The 21120-nt window shown below is 40.8% G+C and overlaps 1 protein-coding gene across 15 annotated transcripts in view; it reads left to right on the top strand.

Moving 5' to 3' along the window:
• ANK2 (ankyrin 2) overlaps nt 1–21120 on the top strand; it is a 331669-nt gene that overhangs the window by 105857 nt on the left and 204692 nt on the right. For 6 of the 15 annotated variants that reach the window (XM_077300558.1, XM_077300556.1, XM_077300547.1 and 3 more), the window contains exon 1: nt 10275–10467. The exons of 2 other annotated variants lie outside the window; for them this stretch is intronic. In XM_077300558.1, the coding sequence (XP_077156673.1) occupies nt 10384–10467 (84 nt within the window). In that variant the 5' untranslated portion in view covers nt 10275–10383. Of the gene's footprint in view, nt 1–10267; nt 10468–10510; nt 10645–21120 lie in introns of those variants that run through there. 7 more of the 15 variants (XM_077300560.1, XM_077300565.1, XM_077300561.1 and 4 more) reach the window with 4 other exon arrangements.

The raw sequence follows: 21120 nt of genomic DNA, 5'->3' as shown, positions 1-21120 counted from the left end.
CCTTTTTGTATACTTGAGCCCACATAATTTGACATTCATAAAATTAGGTACCTGGTCTGTAGTCTGTGGAAGTCTGTTCCACCACAAATGTGTGAAGTCTTAAAGTTGCTTCAGCAAACTTTCAAGGCTATCAGTCTGAAAGTTCATAAATGGCACCAAGATGTCAATCTCAGCCTACTTCACCTCACAGGATTAGTCTGAGGGTAAATGGTATGGCGGCTGAGAGAAAGTGGCTTGCCTACAACCATCAATAAAGGCCAAAACAGAGGTAACAAAGACCACAGATCTAACTGCATATATTTATGCTCAGTTGCAATAGGATGTGTTGCAATAAGATGTGTCTCAGGAGGCACACCTGACCTCAACCAGGGCCAGGGCATTTTTGGTCCTGGTCCCTACCTGGTGGAATTAGCTCCCAGGTGAGCTACAGGCCCTGTCAGGACTCTTTGAGTTCCACAGGGCCTGCAAAACAAAGCTCTTCTGCCAGGTGTTCAGTTGAGGCCGGGTGGGAGCCCTGGGGTATTCAATGAGGTCCCCCCCCGTCTCCTACTGCAGTATGCTAGGAGCCTGATTCTACCTCCCATCTGGTTATACATATCTATACTGAGGCCGATGCCCAGAGCATGGGGTAAGATCTTTTTAGGATGTTTAGTATACCACCATTTTGTATTTTGCATGTCTTGGGGTTGTTTTAATGGGATATTTTAAAACTGATATTGTTGTATTTTTTTTCTTGTTTTATGACCCGCCACGAGCCAGTTTCTGGGAGCAGTGGTATAAAAATGCAATAATAAATAAATAAAAATAAATAAAAATTTCTCCCCTGATTAGCTCTTTCATCTCCTTTCTACCCTTACAAGAGTCACCAAAGGAGATAACAAATTATTACAATTTACAGAATAAAATCATGTCTTAAAAACCATTTAAACCATCCAAAAACATATAATGAAAACCATTAAGAATTTGAGTGTTAAGGGATCTTGGTCCCACTCCAGTTAACATTCTGGCTGTGGCATTGAATCTTTTGAACAGCTCTCAAGGGCAGCTCCATGTAGAGTGCATTGCAGTAATCTAATCCAGATGTAATCTAAAAGTTATTCTTAAGAGGTACAGGAAGTATTTTTAACATTATCAGTAAAAAATGGTTGTATATACAGTTATTCTATTTAAGGTTTCAGATTTCTTTTCTGAGTAAGGAAAACTGTGCTTGGTAAAGTGTTGCTGTTTCTTCTAGATTACTTTTTGCATGTATGTATTCATGTGCACACAATTTTCACTATTAGTTTCCCTTTCCTGAGAAACCAAACATATTTAGAAATGCCACGAATCTTTAAAGAATTTAAGAGCCTGGAATTGAATTCAGAAAGGTGGTAACACAGAACTGGCCGGTGGAACAGAAGGCCATAATCGCACATGGTTACATGTAAGAGATTTTAAAGTAGCTACCATATGGCTCTTGGCTATCCAAATGTTCCCTTCCATTGATACGAAATATTTTTGCCTGCAAAATATTGTAAGTTATGCAGATGGTTGAATTTGTCCCTGGAGTCAATGTTTGTTTGCTGTTACGCTTTGTAAACCAATTCATCTGCTTCTTGGCAAATTGTTCTGCAATTAGTATGTCTTGTGGAAAAAATGTATAGACAAAGAGTTACATTTTGTGGTGCTGTCCAGTGTCACAGTGCTGATATATAAATGAGGAAACCTGCAAAGATGATAGGGATTTTAATAAGCTCATATGTCCTGTAGTGGCAGAGCCTCTGTTCTGCTAACAGATTTCTGCTAACAGGAAGGGAGATCCCTCCCCCCTCATGTAGCCCTCAGACTGTTCCCTCAGACTGGCCCCTAGGAGCAAGATTTTAAGAAATATTTTGGGCTACAGCAGGAGGGGGGATGAAGCCCAAATCTGCTGATGAAAATGAGTTGTATTACTGAAGATTTAGTGCAGGATCCAAGCAAAGTTACACAAATAATGTATTATTGTTTACAATATAATAATCTATTTTGAATGTATCGGTCTTATGAATGGGATAAATCCTTAAGAAAATGATTCTGTGTAAGTTTCTTAGATGCTATTTTTTTTTTGCTTGAATGTTGTCATTCAAGAAGGACATCCTGCACAGATAGGCATCTTCCTAGATGTCCTGCTGTGACCCTGGCTTGGGATCCTGTGTTGCACATAAAGGTTTACTTGGGGCAATATTTAGGAGGTAAGTGACAGAGAGTCTTCTAATTAACGGAAACATCTTTATTTAGTTGTAAACAGTAGATAGAAAAAGTAAGGGACAAATATCAAAATGGTATGCAGAGAAATCATAAGATGCTTTAGACAGTTATGAAGGTGCAATGCAATGCAAGGTAGAAATCAAATAAATAAATAAAATAAATAAATAAAAGTGCAGGAAGTTGTTTTAAGCAGCAAGTTTTTATAATAATGTCATGGTTTGATACAAGATAAAGTGAATCAACACTTCTGGCTTCATATGATACAGGAATGTGGGTTCTGAAGGTAACAATATGATAAGTATCTTCTTTTAAATCTATAGCAAATCCCATTTTCCTTATTCCTGGAGCATTCTTACAGGGTTGCTGGAGATGAACATTTTTTGAACTGGTAGAATATGCCAAAAATGGACAAAATAAATGGAAGGGGGAATTGAAACTTAATCAAGAACCAGTAAAGAGATGGGCTTTGCATTCCATTTGTGTTAGTTTGAAAGGATTCAAAGCAATATTGATGCTTTTATTCCCTGTGAATATCTAGGATTTGGATGCATCAGCAATATGTGCTCAATTAAAAATTTATTTGGTAGGCACCATTTAGGTCATGCTGAACAATGTATGAAACATTGAAGCCAGTGCCAAAAAGTCATTTTGCTAAGAGGCAAGTCCAGCTTGAGATTTTGCAGACCTGACTATGTGACATTTGGTGTAACTGAGAATTAATGTGACATTTAGGACAACTGAGCTATGGAATGGCGGAGGAATTAGAAGCTGTTATGACAAGAGCTTTTGTCTCCCCCACAGTTGACATCCCAGGGGTGAAGGGGATACTGCTTGTTATCTGGAAGATTACTGGGCAAGGGCTTGGGTCTTTAGCTTGGACCTCTTTTTCAGAATGGCTTTTGAGTAAAATTTATTATTGATCCAGGATGTAGATCGACGGTCTGGGCTTTTTTTTCTCAAGAAAAAGAAGCAAACAGGCCATCTGTTTTAAAGAAGAGCAGGTGGCACACATTTTCCCAAGTCATATTTTCTGCAGAACTTTCACAGGATCAGTGTGTGGTGCCTGTGCATTTGTTCCAGTTTCTTCCTACCTGTGTCTCTGTTACTCTGTTTTATGAGGAAGTGAACATTGCTCCCAGGAATTCTTACGTAATAGCATGTAGGATAATTTTTTCCCCTTGATTCTACAGATTAACTTTTGGCTTTCTTCAGCAATAAACTAAAATTCCAGTTGTTGTTTTTCTTTTACAATTTAAAAACAGCTTGATCCTGCTTGCCTTTTCCAACTTGGCCTTAAAACGACATTAATTTGTTGATAAACTGGAACCCCCCACTTGGTCTCTGACCCTCAGTGATTTGCACTATTCAATTGTTGTTTTCTTATCAGTGTTGGCCAGAAGCTTTAGTTTAAAGTGAGCAACATAGCCCTTGTAATAAGGAAAGGTCATGGAAATCCCAAATGACCATAGCAGGCTGTAAAGTAACTGGAAGAGAATGAGTTAATGTGTGATGATTCTTTGCAATATGAAGACCAATGTGATTGTGAAAATAATAGGCATGGGAAAAATTTACATTTTTCATAAGACTTTGTTCTTTGTGTGTGTGTGATAGCATCTATTTGAATAAGCAGGCATAATTTTTTGCCCATGTTATAGTCTCTCAGTTTACAGAAACATTGATCAGAAGCCTGATATTTTCTAAATGTGGAAAATGGTTTCCTTCAAAAGCTGAATAAATAAATAAATAAATTAAGGAATAAAATACAAGACAAACTCAATTTGCATAGAGTACCAGTAGCTAGATGAAACACCCTGCAATATTTTCTATGTGTCTGTGAGCCTATTTAATTACAAAGGCCAAAGCAGTAGATAATTTTCAGTGGTGACTAAAGGAATAGATTTGACCTGAAGGCAGGCCATGGAAGGCCAGGCAGAAAGTAGTTCACTTTAGTTGACCTTATGGTGACAACATTGTCCCCCCCACACACACATACACACATTTCAATGACTGATGCTTTAAAGAATCATTATGCAGTGTAGCTAATTAGGGGGCAGGAAGCGTTAAATGGGAACTAGAAATTATTTTACTGCTTCTAATACCTGGAATATTGGAGAGTTGTGAGCTTTAACTAAGGCATTTCACTTGTTTATGTTATTATTCCTGAAATAGAAATTGTATTTTTTTATTAAAAAAATATATCCTGCCTGTTCTCGTGGTTCAGCTACTGAACTGGAAACTTCTATTGTGGTCTCGCGTTCAAGTACAGTTTAGCTTCCAAGATCTGATAGGACTGGGTTAAAGTGGACAATCCAGGTCAATTTGTGTATGTAAAGAACTGTCAAGTCACAACCGACTTATGGTGATACCAACAAGGTGCTTTCAAGCAAGTGAGAAGCAGAGGTGGTTTGCCATTGACTTCCTCTGCAGAATCTTCCTTGTTGGTCTCCCTTCCAGGCTCTGGCCCTGCTTAGCTTTTGAGATTGGGCAATACCATGCTACCTTACCACCACCCCTAGGTCAATACACTGTTGTTTCAAGTTTGAATGGACAACATGTAGTCATGGCAGTTGCTTTGCACACCTACTTCAACCCAACTTTAGTAAAATAAAATAGTAAAATAAGGTTGAATTAGAATACAAAGTTAATGGATCCTATTCAAGTGTGGAGTCTGTGTTATAGGCAGTTGGGGTGGAAAACTTGGCTTCACGTTATGCTTACTTCAGAATAAGCTGGAGAAAATTAAATAAGTGAAAAATAAAATTATGAGGATTAAGCGTAAGAGTTTTTGTTCTGTTTGCTTGATGAAAATGTACTGATCTACCATCCCATCATTTTCCTGTGAACAGGGCTATTAGTGGAAGATGGTGGGAGCCTGAAGAGTAAAAGGATTTGAGGATTGTCCCATTAGTAAGTTAACAGCATGATATCTGGACCGGTAGCTTTCTTGAGCCACTGGTGGGCGAGGTGTGACAGCTTGCTCTGCAATTTGCCAGACAACGCTTTTGTGTCCAGTGACACAATGGTCCACAAACTGAAATCCGTGAATTAATTGTATTAATATTCTTTTTAAAATCCATTGCCCTTTAACTAACAATCCACTGAGACCACCAGCTCTTTCCCACTTGAGGCTTCTGAGCCATCTGTGAATTGTAATCATATCAGGCAAAGTGGTAGCTAAGTGCAAATGAGAGTAAATTGAGACATTCATCAGGCACTTTTCTTTAGGTCACGTGGGTTGAGTAATAGTGCATGGTTTAGTAACTGCCTTTCTGCAGGTACAAGAACAGCCTGTTTTTCAATTTCCCTTGATGGGCACAGTTTTGCTGCTTTGTATGAAATTGAAAATCATGCATCTTTGTTAAAAGGTAAAGGTATCCCCTGTGCAAGCACTGGGTCATATCTGACCCTTGGGGTGACGCCCTCCAGCGTTTTCATGGCAGACTCAATACGGGGTGGTTTGCCAGAGCCTTCCCCAGTCATTACCGTTTAGCTCCCAGCAAGCAAGCTGGGTACTCATTTTACCGACCTCGGAAGGATGGAAGGCTGAGTCAACCTTGAGCCGGCTGCTGGGATTGAACTCCCAGCCTCATGGGCAGAGCTTTTAGACTGCATGTCTGCTGCCTTACCACTCTGCGCCACAAGAGGCTCTTGCATCTTTGTTACAAGATACTTTAAATTAGAGGGCTGTTGGTGAAGATAAATGCACTGGGTTGGTAAAATTGGGGAACAGAAAGAAATGTTATGAAAACGCTGCCCTTTAGTAAGTTGGCTTATAAGAGACTACCAATTTAGTCAGGGCTACTTGGTGCATATTTAATAAGTTTGTTATAAGATACTTTTTATGCTATATGAACACATTATTTATTTATTCAATTTATATACTGTCCTATCCAGCGCAACGGCTCAGGGTGGTGTACATCATATTCCATTGATAGATTAAACAATTCACTAAAATTAATTTTTAAAAATCTAAAATCTGCTGGGCCTTTAGCAGGTTGCAACAAAATACCTTTGGATTCAGTGTCATGATTGTCTCCAGGTCAGGAACTGCTGAGGCTGCTCAGGAGATGTTTATTGGATTCAAATTGGTTTTGGTTGTGCTGCAGTCACCAAGATTCACTGCTTTCTGCCCTATATATGTCAACTTGTCATTTTCTACTAAGATACTCATTAACTTCTTTCTTCTGCTATCTCTAATTCTTAAAGGAGAATGTTGGTTACCAGTAAAATACTATTGCATTAATCTGGAGGCAGTAAGTGCTGTCAATTCACAGCTGACTCATGATGCCCCATTGGATTTTCAAGGCAAGAGATGAACAGAGGTGGCTTGCCATTGCTTGGCTCCGAGTAGCAACTCTGATCTTCCTTGGTGGTGTCCTACCCTAGTACTTATTAGAGCTGACTCTGCTTAGCTTCTGAGATCTGACGATGTCAGGCTAGCCTGGGTCATTCTGGTCAGGGCGATATTAATATTGTTACCTCAAAACAGAAATGTATTGGGTCATATTTCACCACTCCTCTCAACTAAATTCATAGGGTTCTTTCATTACAGGAAGCCACATTGTAATGGAAGGCCCTTGTACTTATCTGAGCAGACTGTGTGGAGTGCCATTCCAATTTCTAGTGCATTTACTTTTATGGTTTCTCTGAACAATTGTCAGAATGTTATCTTTATAGATGACCTTCAGAAGCCTATAAAGATTACATTATTTTATATGATGAAGTGCTGTAATCCTGGGTCCATGTGGTGGAAATAAATGGATCCACACAGTCACTCTCTATTTATAGGGCATTAGTCAGCTTGGTGTAGTGGTTAGGAGCGCGGACTTCTAATCTCGCTAACTGGGTTTGATTCCCCACTCCCTCATATGCAGCCAGCTGAGTGACCTTGGACTCACCACAGGACTTGTAGAGCTGTTCTGACCGCACAGTGATATCAGCGCTCTCTCAGCCTCACCCACCTCACAGCGTGTCTGTTGTGGGGAGAGGAAAGGGAAGGCGACTGTAAGCCACTTTGAGCCTCCTTCGGGTAGAGAAAAGTGGCATATAAGAACCAACTCTTCTTCTTCTGTTGTATGATATTGACTGTGTTCTTTGGCCTGATGGCAGACTTACTGAGCTCTGAGGTCATGATGGTGAGGCAGAAATGCCATCATTGCACTGTGGGGATTCTCTTGAAATCCAGTACATCTGTGTGGTTTTAACATAGAGATTTATTGGATTCCTAGAGTGTCACTGCAGCACAGTTAAATCACTTTCAGTTTTTCAGCTAAAAGTTACATCACACATTGCACAGCACCATTTCCCCTTCTTATTTTCACCTGGGGCTCATCAAAAAAGTGGTTTGGAATCAGAAAGGACCATTGCGGTCCTCCCACTGGAAACAGAAATGTGATATCCTTAATCTTTAGGCACAAGCCTAGTTTTAAAATTAGGCATCAGGCCAAAAAAGAAGTTACAGAAGAAGCTATTAGTCTTTTCCTAGAGAAAGCTTTTCTGAATTGACAGTGGTATTTGCATACATTACCATATAAATGTAAAAGGATAAGGTTGTAAAAACTCAGTTATTGCTGGACATGTTATTAATGATGCCATATAGCAGAACCGGATTAACTCTTTCTGCCTGGTAACAGGTGAGGTTAGCATTTCAACTGGTAATTTCAGAAATGGAGAGGGTTTCTGACCAGTTTTTATTGGTAGGCAACAAACTGATGTCGGATTGAGGGTTAGTGTAGGACAAAAAGGCAAAACAAATTTTGTAGAAAAAAAGGCAAAACAAATAATCTCAATGTATTCATTTCCCATTCTGCACCCAAGAGTTAATGCACCTTCAATCCACCTTAGAAGTAGATTTTCCTGTTCTGAACAGGAAAATCCAGCTGCAAAAGCACATTGAAAGTGCATTATCATCCATCTGCAGAATTAGCCCTGGTTGAGATGACAGGGATTTAAAATGGAAGCCAATATGGTCAAACCTCCAAAACTGATTAATACAAGCCAGGTCCTTTATAAGAGATCTGTTTCCCAAGTTCTGAAACCAGAGAAGAGGGCCTTTTCAGTGGGGACACCTTGCCTATGGAAGGCCTCCCCTTGAGGCTTGTTTAGCACCTACTATACTAATTCTAGGCACCAGGTCCCCAAACAGTACTTTTTAACTGAAGGGCTACATCTTTTTATATTTATGTTTATATTATCCATTTCTAACTTGGTTTGTGGGCATTTATGGTTGCTTCCTTGTTTTTAATATTAATAGTTTATGTGATTTATTTTAAATTCCCAATTCTCCAAATGTTCCCAATTCTCCAAATGTAACAGAGAATGTATTATATCAACTCTAGGTTTACTATCCTTATTTAGACTGAACAACAAGGAGAGCTGGCTACTGTCAGATTATTTGACTGTGGCCCACCATTTGGCAGCTTCCTGTTGTCTGACTGGCCAATGTACCTGCTTATCCTTTGACTTCAATACCTGACAAGAACTTCAGACCTGTAGTATCTCTACAAATATATTGGTTGACCCTTTTTCTATGCATTGGTTTAGACTGCGGGTTTTTGGAAGCTAATTTCTCTAACTGTTGTGAAGAAGTCTTTAATTGGACTTCCCAATTTCTGTAGTGTGCAAGTGTAGTATTGTTAATGAGCTGAATTAAAAGGAAAACATTGTCTTGGATCCACTGGAACATTTCCATAGATAGAATGAATCCAGTTTGTGGTGCTCAACTTCTTATCTGCCACTGGGTTGGTAAATTCCTGGAGATTTGGGGAGGGCAGGGACCTCAGTGGGTAAAGTGACAAAGTCCACCCTTTAGAACAACCATTTTATCCAAGCGAATTGTTTTTTTGTCACCTGCTGATCAGTTGTAATAATTTCAGTGCCCCACGTGTAGGCTGGTAAATGCTGCTTGCGGTGGATGCTCTGTCCCCTAGAACAGTGGTCCCCAACCTTTTTATCACCGGGGACTGAGGCCCGTATGGGGGCTAGTCTTTTGCCGAGGGACGTCACCACCGCCTGAGTCCCTGCTCCACTTGTTTTCCCGCCGTCCGCTGGGGTGTGCTGCCAGCAGCAGCTGCGCAGTGCCACGCCGAGGGGGAGCCCCAGCCATGGCGGCCACCTGAGAGCACCAAAGGTGAGCCAGTGGCAGAGTGGCAGGGCAGCCCCCGAGGCAGCAGCCAGGAAGGAGGACAAGGAGGAGTCGCGGACCGGTACCAACTGATCCGCAGACCGGCACTGGTCCCTGGATCGGGGGTTGGGGACCACTGCCCTAGAACCGGGGTAGTCAACCTGTGGCCCTCCAGATGTTCATGGACTACAATTCCCATGAGCCCCTGCCAGTGTTGAACATCTGGAGGACCACAGGTTGACTACCCCTGCCCTAGAAGCTGCATTTCAGGCACAATTCTGGGTTGTAGCAGGAGACAGAAAAATTGCACTCCATGAATGGAAATAATTCCAAATGTTCCAGTGGATCCCATCTATTATCAGGGAAGATCTATTTTAGTGGTTAAGAGAGAGCTTGCACTTAGGCAGTAACCAGTCTTAAAGGGGTTAAAAAACCCAAACAAAAGACTTATTCTAATTGTGTACTCATTATATTTACCATACTGACTATCTTTACTACTTACATGATACAGTACATGAACAATACTTTGTGAAAGAATTTTATCAGTCAATAATTCTGAGAAGGATATGTAAAATATTTAAGTATAGCATGCTATGTAGGCAGAATTAACAATTTTTATCTCATTAACATTGTGAAAGATTGCATGAAGGAATTGATGGAGCAGATCTGATATGCTTGCTGGTATTTACAAGGTGCACAAAGAGGTCCTCATACTGATTTCTAATTTGTGTTCTGTACTCTGGCATTGAAATCAAGGGGTTGCAAGCTGTGACTGAACCAGGATCCTGTGATAATTGGTTAAATCAGATTTAACAATGCAGCCAGATAAACAGTTGTGGTAGCTGCTGCCATGGCAACACCATCATGCTCTCCCTCTCCCTTGTGTGTGTGTGTGTGTGTGTCTCTTTCCCTCCCTTCTTCTCTCTCACTGCATACACACCCCTCCTCCTCTCGGGCAAGTGACACATTTGCTAATGGTCTGTATGTTTGAGAGGGTTTAATGGCAGAGCTCTTTGCTTTGAAAACTATTCAAAATGATGAATGAGGAAGCGGCTCAGAAGAGCGATGGTGGGGAGAAGTATAATGGCAGCAATCAGAGGAAGAAAAGACCCAAGAAGGTAACGTAAACGGACACAAACAGAATGTGTGCATGAAGCAGGGCGGCAGTAGGAGTGGTCTGGAGTCGGAGAAGGAAGGTGCCGGGAGCCCCTTTAGCATGTATTTCTTTTTGTCTGTGTTCTGTTTCATGCTGTGGATAACAGAGGAAGACAGCACCATGTTGCCTTTTGTAAATGGTATTGTGTGATTTTTCGTTTTGTTTTTAATTAGGAGGATGTAACGACTTAGTAGCTCCGCAACGATGGCACGGAAGATGAGCGTACGTGCATGTGTAAAATATCGGTGTGGTTGAAAAACAGCTAATCTGGTGATAAAGAAATCCTAGGGTGTTTTTATTTCAGTACCTTTGCGCACTAAGCGATGCTGTGCTAGTTCACTCCGTTAATTCGAATGGACAGTGAACTGAATGGCTATTTTTAAAGCACACAGATGTCTGTGTTGCCGAGTTGCTATTGACTTTATTATGCCTTGCACTACCAGTTTCACTGTATGGCATTACTCTTTGTAAAAGACAAACTGGTTTGCTTTTGTGGTGGCAGGGAGAACAGTGTGCCCGGCAGGTCTGTGACTTGATTTCTTGTAGATTTAACAATCGGAGCCTGCTTATCTTTAGTTTGCCTTGAGAGTTCTCTCGTGTTAGCCTGACTAGAGATGCCAAGAATACAAGGCTCCCTGATTTTTGTGATATGGTGGTGATAATGTGAAAGTGATGGAAGGCACTGCAAAATGTACAACCACACCCAGTTTCCCCAAAGAAAAGGTTTATGTGATAGTACTCCAGTATGCTAAAATTCATCTCCAAACTTAAAATAATTTCTTCTTGATTATTTAGGCAGAAGTGCAAATAACATAATTAGTTGCCACGATCACTTTCAAATACCTTACTGCCAGAGTAGTTTCCATGAAAAATGCATTGGGGTGTCTCAGCGAAAAAAGATGTTCTGCTTTGCAAGGAGACTGTAGCCCAAGGGAGGGAAATGTAGACAGTGTTCAGTGATGCATTTTGCAGTCATTGGTAGTAAACTTGTGCAGAATGAACACACTGCTGTAACACAGCTTTCCAAAAGATAAGCCATATATTTTTAGAAACCTGATAATATGTACTAACTTGCAGCAGAGTTCAAAGACAGACTTTTGGAAAGGACTTTTGATTGCTCGCAGGTAATATGTATATTCCCAATGCAGAGAGACACCTGTGCTTTAATAAAGGATGTGTTAGCCATAGCAAGAGCGCTAACAAAAGGTTAAAACATTGTTGGATTCCACCCTGCTGGGTGCAGAAGATTTCCTTAGAATTCCACACCATGGGCAGTGTTTAATTTAGAACCCTGACAGTGCAGCCCTAAACAGATCTTAAGGTTCAAAGCCATCTGAACTCATTGGGCTCAGAGGGTGTAACTCTGTCTAGAAAGGCACTGTGGGTTGCATCCCTGGCATAAATAAGAGACCAGAAGAAGTGGTCCTTTGCTTTGAATTGTCTCAGTATTACTATACATGTATGATGCCTGTAATTAGTACTTAAATAATTTATTTATGTGTATGTAGAAACCAGTGTCCTTTTTATCCCAAACACCCCATTCAGTAGGTGAGATATTGAAAATGGTCTTTAATTGTGAGGATGTGTTATAGATCTATTTGGAATAGGTGGCTTTCTTCATTTTGGCTCTGGAGCATTTTCAGCTCGGATATACATAATTCCGTTCAAACTCTTCTTTTGCTCTGTGGTGGCATATCAGTTTTTCATGATCAGAATGAATGACCAGAAGAGTAATTAGTTGCAGCTGAGCAGGCTGGCATAATGACATTTCACTTTTATGTAAGATATCTTAACAATTATAAACTGTGACCTCCCAAACATGTATTAGAAGAAAAGAGCCTTGATCCATGAGAGTGAGATTGTGGAGGTTCATGGGTGCAAAAGTCTTATAATAGAACAAATGTGTGGGTGTTGTTGTCATTATGGAAAGAAGAATAAAAATGATTGACATCTTGATCTGAACACATAGCCAGAAGTGTGGCCTATTAATTTCAGTGGTACAGCTGGCTTACCATGCTCAGAAAGCATGAGCCTAAGAACTATGCTTCTGGAAACACTCAGGAAGAATGGAAGGAGACTGGGTGCTTGACTTGGGGCCAACACTTGAAAAGTGTACATGTACTGCCCAAACCGAAATAGAGATGGGGACAGATAGAGTAATAGTGTGGTGCAGCGAAAGAATCTTGGACTGGAATTGGGGAGGAGACCCTATTCAAATTTTAGCTCACTGTTTGACCTCAGCCTTTCTCTCAGCCTAACCTACTTTAGGTAGTTGCTGTGAGGATAAAATAGAGGAGGGAGTAATATATATTCTTCTCTGAGCTCCTTGCAAGCAGGGAAGGATAAGGTGACCAGATTGTCCCACTTTTGGAGGGACATCTGGGGGCACCTGGCAAATTGTACTTATGTTGAAATTAAAAATATATGTATTACAATACTATTTTTACGTTCTATGCATTCTATGAAAAATGTTGTTGCTCCATATAGACCAAATTTTTAATCAAGAACCCCCCTGGTCAATGGTGTCCCGTTTTACCAATGTTAAAATCTGGTCACTTTAGGGAAGGACAGTGCATGATTCAGTTTCCCAAACATAAACCGTGGCTGGTCAGTCATCACACCTTTCAAAGTCTAAGCAAACTGCTGACTATCTGTTCCACTTAATATTTTTGGTAAGGCCTTGGAAGAGAAGCATGTCTCATGGCTTAAGTGACTTTCAGCACTTAACACCCACTCAGGGCAGCTGTCCCACCCCTGAGTGCCTCCTCCTCCAACCAGCTTGCCTGTCTGTCCAGCGGCCAGCCAATCACCTTCCATCCCTCACCCCTGACCACCCCCTCCTCCACGTCCCTCCAAGGCTCAGAGGCTGCAGATCCCTGCTCTGTGAGACCTGCCCCTGCTTCCTGCAGCCTTTCCAGGTCCTGGGGGGAGGGAGAGGCCATCTGCAGAGTTCTTCCACTCCACCCCCCTAATCTAGCGCCCGTTGTACTCCTGAATGCAATGGGCTTGGCCCCTAGTTCACTATAAAAAGGAATTAAAGCAATCCGTGATGCATTAATGTCAAAACTGTATTTGCTGGCTTCTGGACCATATCCTAAAAGTACAAAATAAATAGCAATAAGTGTTACAATTCCTAAAATTTGCATAATTTAATAAAAAGTAATGCTCTTAAATCTTTATCAGGAGCATAAAATGAGGAATATGTCATACCTCTCTCAAGTGTTTTGGAAGCCTGTAGTTTCCTCAGGGGGGGGGGAGGGAGTTATGCAGTTTCCAGGAATGCACTCACACCTTTTCATCCCCACACTGCTGTTAGCAGTCTTGGCCTATATGGATGCATAAATGAGCCAAAACAAAGACATGGACTGATTCTGTTTTACTGGCAAAAAAATCTTGTTTTTCAGTTTCCTTGGCTGTGGCAAAAGCGTAATATTAGCATTTCTCAGAATATGTTGTCCCAGCACAATCCACTCTTACCCTCAGATGCTGCCAGGTGGTGTAGCAAAGAGCACCACAAAATTAGTTGTCTCAAAATTTATAAGTCTACCTGGAAATCAGTTATTTCCACGTGGCCTGATATGTATATGAAATGTTATAATTACATAAGACAGTGCCTTTTGCAGCAACATCAGATTTTGTATTAGATTTATATGCCCCAGTATGTGAAACTGGTGAAATAATTCTTTTACCTGCATAGTGAATGAATGGTTTATTATATTTTCATTCCAAGGACAGTAAAGTGTGAGTAGTGTAATTTTGTAGACTTATATGTTACATACAAATATTTCCAGAAATATGTTGTTTGCATTTATATATATTTTTAAACAGCACATATGACTTGAGTGTTTATGTAAATGTTTTAGAATCTCAATTTAGACAATTTGCCTATTTGTTTATAAAATTGGTGCTAAACCTCAAATTTTGTATTCTTCAAACTTCAAATCTATTGTATTTAGCTTTTGTAGTCTCTTTGTTTTAATGTGCCCCATCTGTGTTCCTTAGATATTCTTTTCCGTAGCATTAGTCTTCTTCAAAATAGACAGTAGCTATTAACACTCTTCTTCACTTGAGTGGTTTCCTGGGCCACACTTATGTAGGCAGACAGCCCAGTCTACAGTGATTATTTGTGGGGGCCCCGGGGGTAGGACTGGGTATGTCAGCTCTGTGGATCTTGACTCAATGCAAGCTTTAGAAGTGCAACAATATCCTGCTGAGCAAAGGTGTACAAGACAGATAATAAAGAGCAGCCAAGGAGGGAAGATTCTGTAAATCTAATACATGAATGACATAAAATAAATTGGCCATGCTTGAAATTCACTGGTCTGTAAAAGTGGAAAAGTACGCACAGTGTAATAGTTGTATGGGCTGTAAAAGGTAAAGATAAAGGCATCCCCTGTGCAAGCACTGAGTCATGTCTGACCCTTGGGGTGACACCCTCTAGCGTTTTCATGGCAGACTCAATATGGGGTGGTTTGCCAGTGCCATCCCCAGTCATTACCGTTTACCCCCCAGCAAGCTGGGTACTTATTTTACCTACCTCGGAAGGATGGAAGGCTGAGTCAACCTTGAGCTGGGATTGAACTCCCACCCTCATGGGCAGAGTTTTCAGACTGCATGTCTGCTGCCTTACCAATCTGCGCCACAAGAGGCTCTTTGGGCTGTAGATGTTCATAATTCTGTGACTGGCATTCAGGACTGGAATGACACTCAAACTGATTCTGTGTTGACTGCTGTATTTTCTGGGTCTCCTGCACTTCATACTGCTGAGTTCCCCATTGCGGTAACTGGGGAGAAGAGTCTTAGTTCTCTGGTCAGGGACAAAAAGGAGAGGGAGTCCCTAGAACTAGGGGAGGGGAAAACAGGATCTCAGTATGCTGTCGCCATTCATGTCAGACCTTTGGACATACAGGTTGAGCATAGATATAACCTGTAGCCTTTGTCAGACTTTGGAGGAGAACACGTTGGGAAGGCTCTCAGAAGAGAAATCTGTAGAAACAAAAAGCTAACTTTTGCTGTGGATCAGTTCCTGGCTAAATTTTCCATCAGACAAATTGAACTTTCCTGTCCCCTGGTTCCCATTGCAAACTTCTTATCTCTATGAAATGCCGCTCTTCAAGATCCTAAAGAACAATATGTGTGTGTGTGTGTGTGTGTGTGTGTGTGTGAGTGAGAGAGAGAGTGAAATTATAGGAGAAAGAAGGAACAAGTAAAAATTTCCATTAGTGTAAAATTTAGTCTGGATCAAACCCTTTGTTTTGAGAGTAGCTTGAGGTGTAGTTTCAGAGTCTGCACTGAATAATTAAAAAAACCCACACACACCTTCCCCAGTTGCTAATTTAGACAAGAACAGTTATTTAGGTGCTGAAATATAACAAACATACTGTGGATAGTTTCTTCTAACTGAGGAACAATAAATTCTTATGAAAAATCATACCCTCCCCAAAAACTGCAAAAAGTAATCTAACTGGTTATATTCCTAACTTGATTATGCAGATGTTTTGCTTGGGGTCCTTTTCCTTGGATCAAGGGTACATACAGCCCATGATTGAAATGAGCTGCCCATCAGAAAAGAGAGACTAACCAAAGGATGGATGTTGCATATCAATGGCACTCTACCTCATTGCTTAACCTCTCACTGTTTTATTTTGCCCACTAGGACATCACACTAGGGTCACCCCTCTTCTGTAGGACTAGAGAGCTGGTGTAAAACCTAACCCTAAGGAAGTCTATTGGATAGCTGGAGCAGGGTTTAGGATAATCTCTGCGACTTCACTTGCTATGTTATAGATGTCGTAGCCCTGCCAACCACAGTTGATGTTTCTCAAGCACACACAGAAATTGATTCCTTTAGGCATGGCTTGCCTAGGTCATCGTTACATCACCAGTAGAGAATATTCTGGCCAAAAGTCAGTTCTGGGGAATTAAATCAGAAGGCCTGAGAGAGGCTGAATTTCGGCTTCAGCTTTCAGCCACAGTGAGGGAGGAGCAATAGGGGTGCTGTCTTGAAAACAGTAGCCCATAGCCCAGTGGCCAGGATTGGGAGAGGAACCACACAGGAGTAAGGATCTCCAGGATGGTTCTAGTATGCAGGCTTCCAGGGAACTGGGGAGTTGTGTTAAGATTATTTGCAAAAGGAACAGTTACAAAAATGTTTGACCTCCATACATGTTAATTATTTTCTTTAGGTAACATTATGCATGCCTAGTAGTAGATATTTTTTAAAATGATCTGCAATAATCTTACCTACCCCTGTATTGTTTGACTTTCAGATGAGTTCCTATAGGGGGAAATAGTTTGCTTTTTAAAAGTTATATACCCAAGTCTTTGAACCTTTAGCATGAGTCCTTTCAGTGTGCCTGCCAACATGTTTGCAGTGAACCAATTGTAGATACTACTTCATTTTTAAAGTAGAACCTACATACTACTTTGTTGTTGTTGTTGTTAGGTGCAAAGTTGTGTCCGACCCATCGTGGCCCCATGGACAATGATCCTCCAGGCCTTCCTGTCCTCTACCATTCCCCGGAGTCCATTTAAATTTGCTTCAGTGACTCCATCCAGCCACCTCATTCTCTGTCATCCCCTTCTTCTTTTGCCCTCGATCGCTCCCAGCATTAGGCTCTTCTCCAGGGAGTCCTTCCTTCTCATGAGGTGGCCAAAGTTTTTGAGTTTCATCTTCAGGATCTGGCCTTCTAAGGAGCAGGCAGGGCTGATCTCTTCTAGGACTGACCGGTTTGTTCGCCTTGCAGTCCAAGGGACTCGCAAGAATCTTCTTCAGCACTACTTTAGGAAAGGAATTAAATAGTTCATATTGAGCTATCGTGCTAGTGAGTCGGAATACCTGAATCTGATTTGGACATATTTGTTTCCTGCACCTTTCCAGATGTCTGCAGACCTCTTGACTATGACTATAATTCTGTATGGTTGCCACACTTTGATATGAAGGGTTACTGCATCTAAAAAAATGTGTGTCATATGTACATTAATGGAAATATGATGCTGAGACAGTAGTTGCCCAAGTTTTTAAGTTGCCAGTGTACTAACTAAAAAACAACACTACCCTTCTGTTGTTCTTATTCCTGCTTGAAATGAATGTGGTGCATTTAAATATGTGGTGCATTTAATAAAAACAATATTTGTGTTTCAATATCATGAGTGGCTTTGGATGTGCCATAGTTTTGGGAGCCCCCCCCCCCATGGGCTATGCTGCATCTGGATCTACTTTATGGGCTTTACAAGTCTAGTCTTGGCCATATTTGAGCTGTAGAAGGTGGTGCCCATCCCCCCTCCCAGTAGGCTGGAATAGTATGGATGGTGGTCACTTAGGGACCCTGTCATCATAAGCACTTATGGGTTGCATCCGTTGTCCGAGGGAGGGATAGAGTGGCTGCCCCTTGGAGAAGGCCAGACCTTGCATTCTCCATCACCTGAGGAGAGGAGGTGCTTGACAGCAGCCACTTTGGATTTCTGGACTCCTCGGAGCAAGTCTGGCAACCGAGGACAGCCATGGGATGCAATGTATACAGACCACTCAGGATCATTTTTCCTCGAGACCCCCGAAGCTGGAATCTCAGCTGGAGCTGAATGACGGATTTATGAACTGTACAGTTGCCTTTAAGCTCTGGAAAATGTTTTGGAGAAAAGAGACCTGACAGTATCATTTAATTCTAGTGATGGATTTTATTCTCTCTCCCTCCCCCGAAACCATAACACTGGAGACACAAAAAGATATTATTTCCTTTTTACACAAGCAGATTATCTCAGCAGTGGATTCCACACTCCCAGTTTGGTCTGTGGAGGATTGAAAGAAGAGAAGGATATCTGCTGAGATCATCTGCCTTGTGCGTCTCAGAGGAGAGTCAAACAGTGACAGAGTGCTAAGAATGATTGCTTTAAGCTTCAATGAAGTCTTTTAATGATCTCTAAGTATTTTGCAATTAATGAGCCCTCCCAATGCTAAAATATTTTTGTTTCAAAGGAAGATAAATTTTAACATGTTTAACAAGGGACAACTGTGTACGAATGAATGTCTGTATGATAAGTGACTATTTTGTAGTGTAATGTCCTGTTTTTTATATTCAGGGCCATTTGGAACTGCATTTGGACAAGGCAAATACAGTTGTGACAGCAAGTGGACCAGTGAAATAATCAAGCTACTTTGTATGTGTGTGTGTACACTGAAAACTGTGCAGCCTTGGGCTAAAATATTCCTGGGATCGTTCAAAGTTATAATCTCAGAAACATTTGCAAAACTCATGGGAAACCAGTTTGGTCCCTGAAGGCCATGGGAAGGCTAAGAAGAAGCCTCTTTTAAAAAAGCAGGAAAAATGGTAATCCGGGTTGATAATCTGTGATAAGGGGGGAGGAGATAATCATGTTAGTTTGGTTTCCATGGCTGGGAAGAGACTGGAAAGCAACAAACTAGTACGGAGTAGAGAGAAAATGAAATCTGGCAACTGCCATGCACACCTTGGTAATTTCACAGCTCACTTACAGAATTGTGCTTTTCTAACCTCTTCCATCTTCAGGTTAATTCAGGAACTCTGCAATAAAAGAATACAGGCAGATGCTTATCCGACCAATTTATATGGCTTTAGATATAATTTGTGCATGCTTTTATAAAGTCAGCAGTTAATTTAATAACTGCTGCTTTTTTAAAAAAAACAAGTCTTTCCCACTGTAAATTGGCCTCCACGTTGTTCCAAATCCATACAAACTCCTTCTTACAGAGTAAGGATGATTCCCATTTTCTAAGAGGTGGGTTGGTTAAAAGAATATGTGGGACAGATCTGGACAATTCACCTGCCTGTGCTATTGCTAATTATAGAGGTGGGCAGCAAGAAGTAGACAACTCAGCTCTAAACCAGGAACCAAGAAATATTAATGTTCTGTACTTCTAGTCAATGTGGTGAGCATATACAAAGAAGTAGGAGATGGTGGAGGGGGGGAAGTGTCTTTTGTACTGTTTGTGACCTGTTCAAACCCAGGTGAACAGTTCATGAATGTTTGACAGCTGTTCACCTGGCAAACAGACCACAATTCGGAATGGTAGTTGAACAAGCATCTCTGTTTGGGAATCAGTTTTCAATGAAGAGTTATGAACCATGGTAGTTACATTAATCATTAATGAGATAAGACCCTATTTACCTCTGATCTGTGTACATATTCTCAAGCTTTCACCACATAAATCAATAGATCAATTATAGGATAATGGCAGAATAGAACGTAGAAAACAAGGCAGGAACAACTGAACTTTGGATGGATTTAAATGAATGAATGAATGAATAAATAAATAAATAAATAATAACTTCCATACCATTTCTAAGACTCAAGATTGCAAAAGTGTAGGTAGCTACTGCTGTAAAACAGAAGGCACCATAATAATCCAAGGGAACTAGGGTGCAGAAGTTCATGCAGACTGGATTACTTAGCTGCTTCTGAAAACTTAAGTTGCAGAAGATCATGTATTAAATGCATTTTCGTTTGTCTTTTAGAAATCTTGGTTGCATGAAGACATTACAATAAGCTGTAATTAACAAATTATAGTTTGATTACCACTAGTTAGTTGTGAATCTGAATTTAGACAGTCCACCCAACCAAGGATTGTTGGTTGGCATGAAACAGAGGTTTCAAACTAGAGCTTGCAGGTAGTTTACATACAGCAATTTGAACAAATTATGGTTTGTTGTGAGGGCTGATCTGAAAAGGCCAACTTTTGTGCAGAGGTACTCTTTCTTGTAGCCAGAGTGCAGTTCAGAAAGGCAGTTCTTTTCCTTCTCACTGAGAGGTAGGAAAGACCCAAGAAGCAAACAAACTAAGGTTTTCAAATAATTGGGGTATGCTATCAATTTCTATCCTTTCTGCAATGTATAACAGCCCTTTGCAACCATCTATATACAGTAATTTTAGGATTAAAAAAACCCCATACATACATGTTTATTTGTGTGCATGTTATAAAGCTAATTTGGAAGCTTAAACCTTGACATTTAAATAACTACGAAAGTATTTGGAAGTGTGGCTTAAAAACCGCATAAGACACTTCCCCTGTTACAACAAAAGCAGATAGACTGTCATGTTCTAAGTGAGATTTATGGAGCACTAGAAATATTGGAATGGTCTTTAATACAGTTGCTATTCATTGTAATTAAGTTTGAAGCACTGGGGGAAAAAAAGATGCTTTCTGAGCTGGCATTTCCATTAAGTTTTAAACTGTTTACTCCGGTTGAAGACACTGTGGTGACTGCCGCCTCCCCAGACCGAGTGAGAATACAAGCAATGATAAGAAACACATTCTGTTCCTACTCTAAATGTCATTGCTTCATTGGAGGCATAATGCTCCACTTAGAGAAGACAGACCTCTCATTCAGCATCATGAATGCAAGAGCATCAGGATACTTTATGGGAAATGTAATGTCTACCCCTTCAGTATAGAGTTGGATTGCACTTGGAAGTACCATAGGAAATTTGAGTGCAGTCCTGGCATTGTGGAAGAAAGAGCCTTTCCCATGCACAGAAGGTCAATAGACAGCATTATTGTCAGTTTGCTGGCTATTTCCACAGTTGGACAGGTTCCTTCCTTACAAATTGCTAATTGGTGAGTGTCACATCATCTGCCAGG

Source organism: Paroedura picta, chromosome 10 (assembly GCF_049243985.1).
Source record: "Paroedura picta isolate Pp20150507F chromosome 10, Ppicta_v3.0, whole genome shotgun sequence".
NCBI classification, from domain to species: domain Eukaryota; kingdom Metazoa; phylum Chordata; class Lepidosauria; order Squamata; family Gekkonidae; genus Paroedura; species Paroedura picta.
The sequence above is the reverse complement of the archived record's forward strand: the minus strand, read 5'-3'. Positions and strand labels throughout refer to the sequence as shown.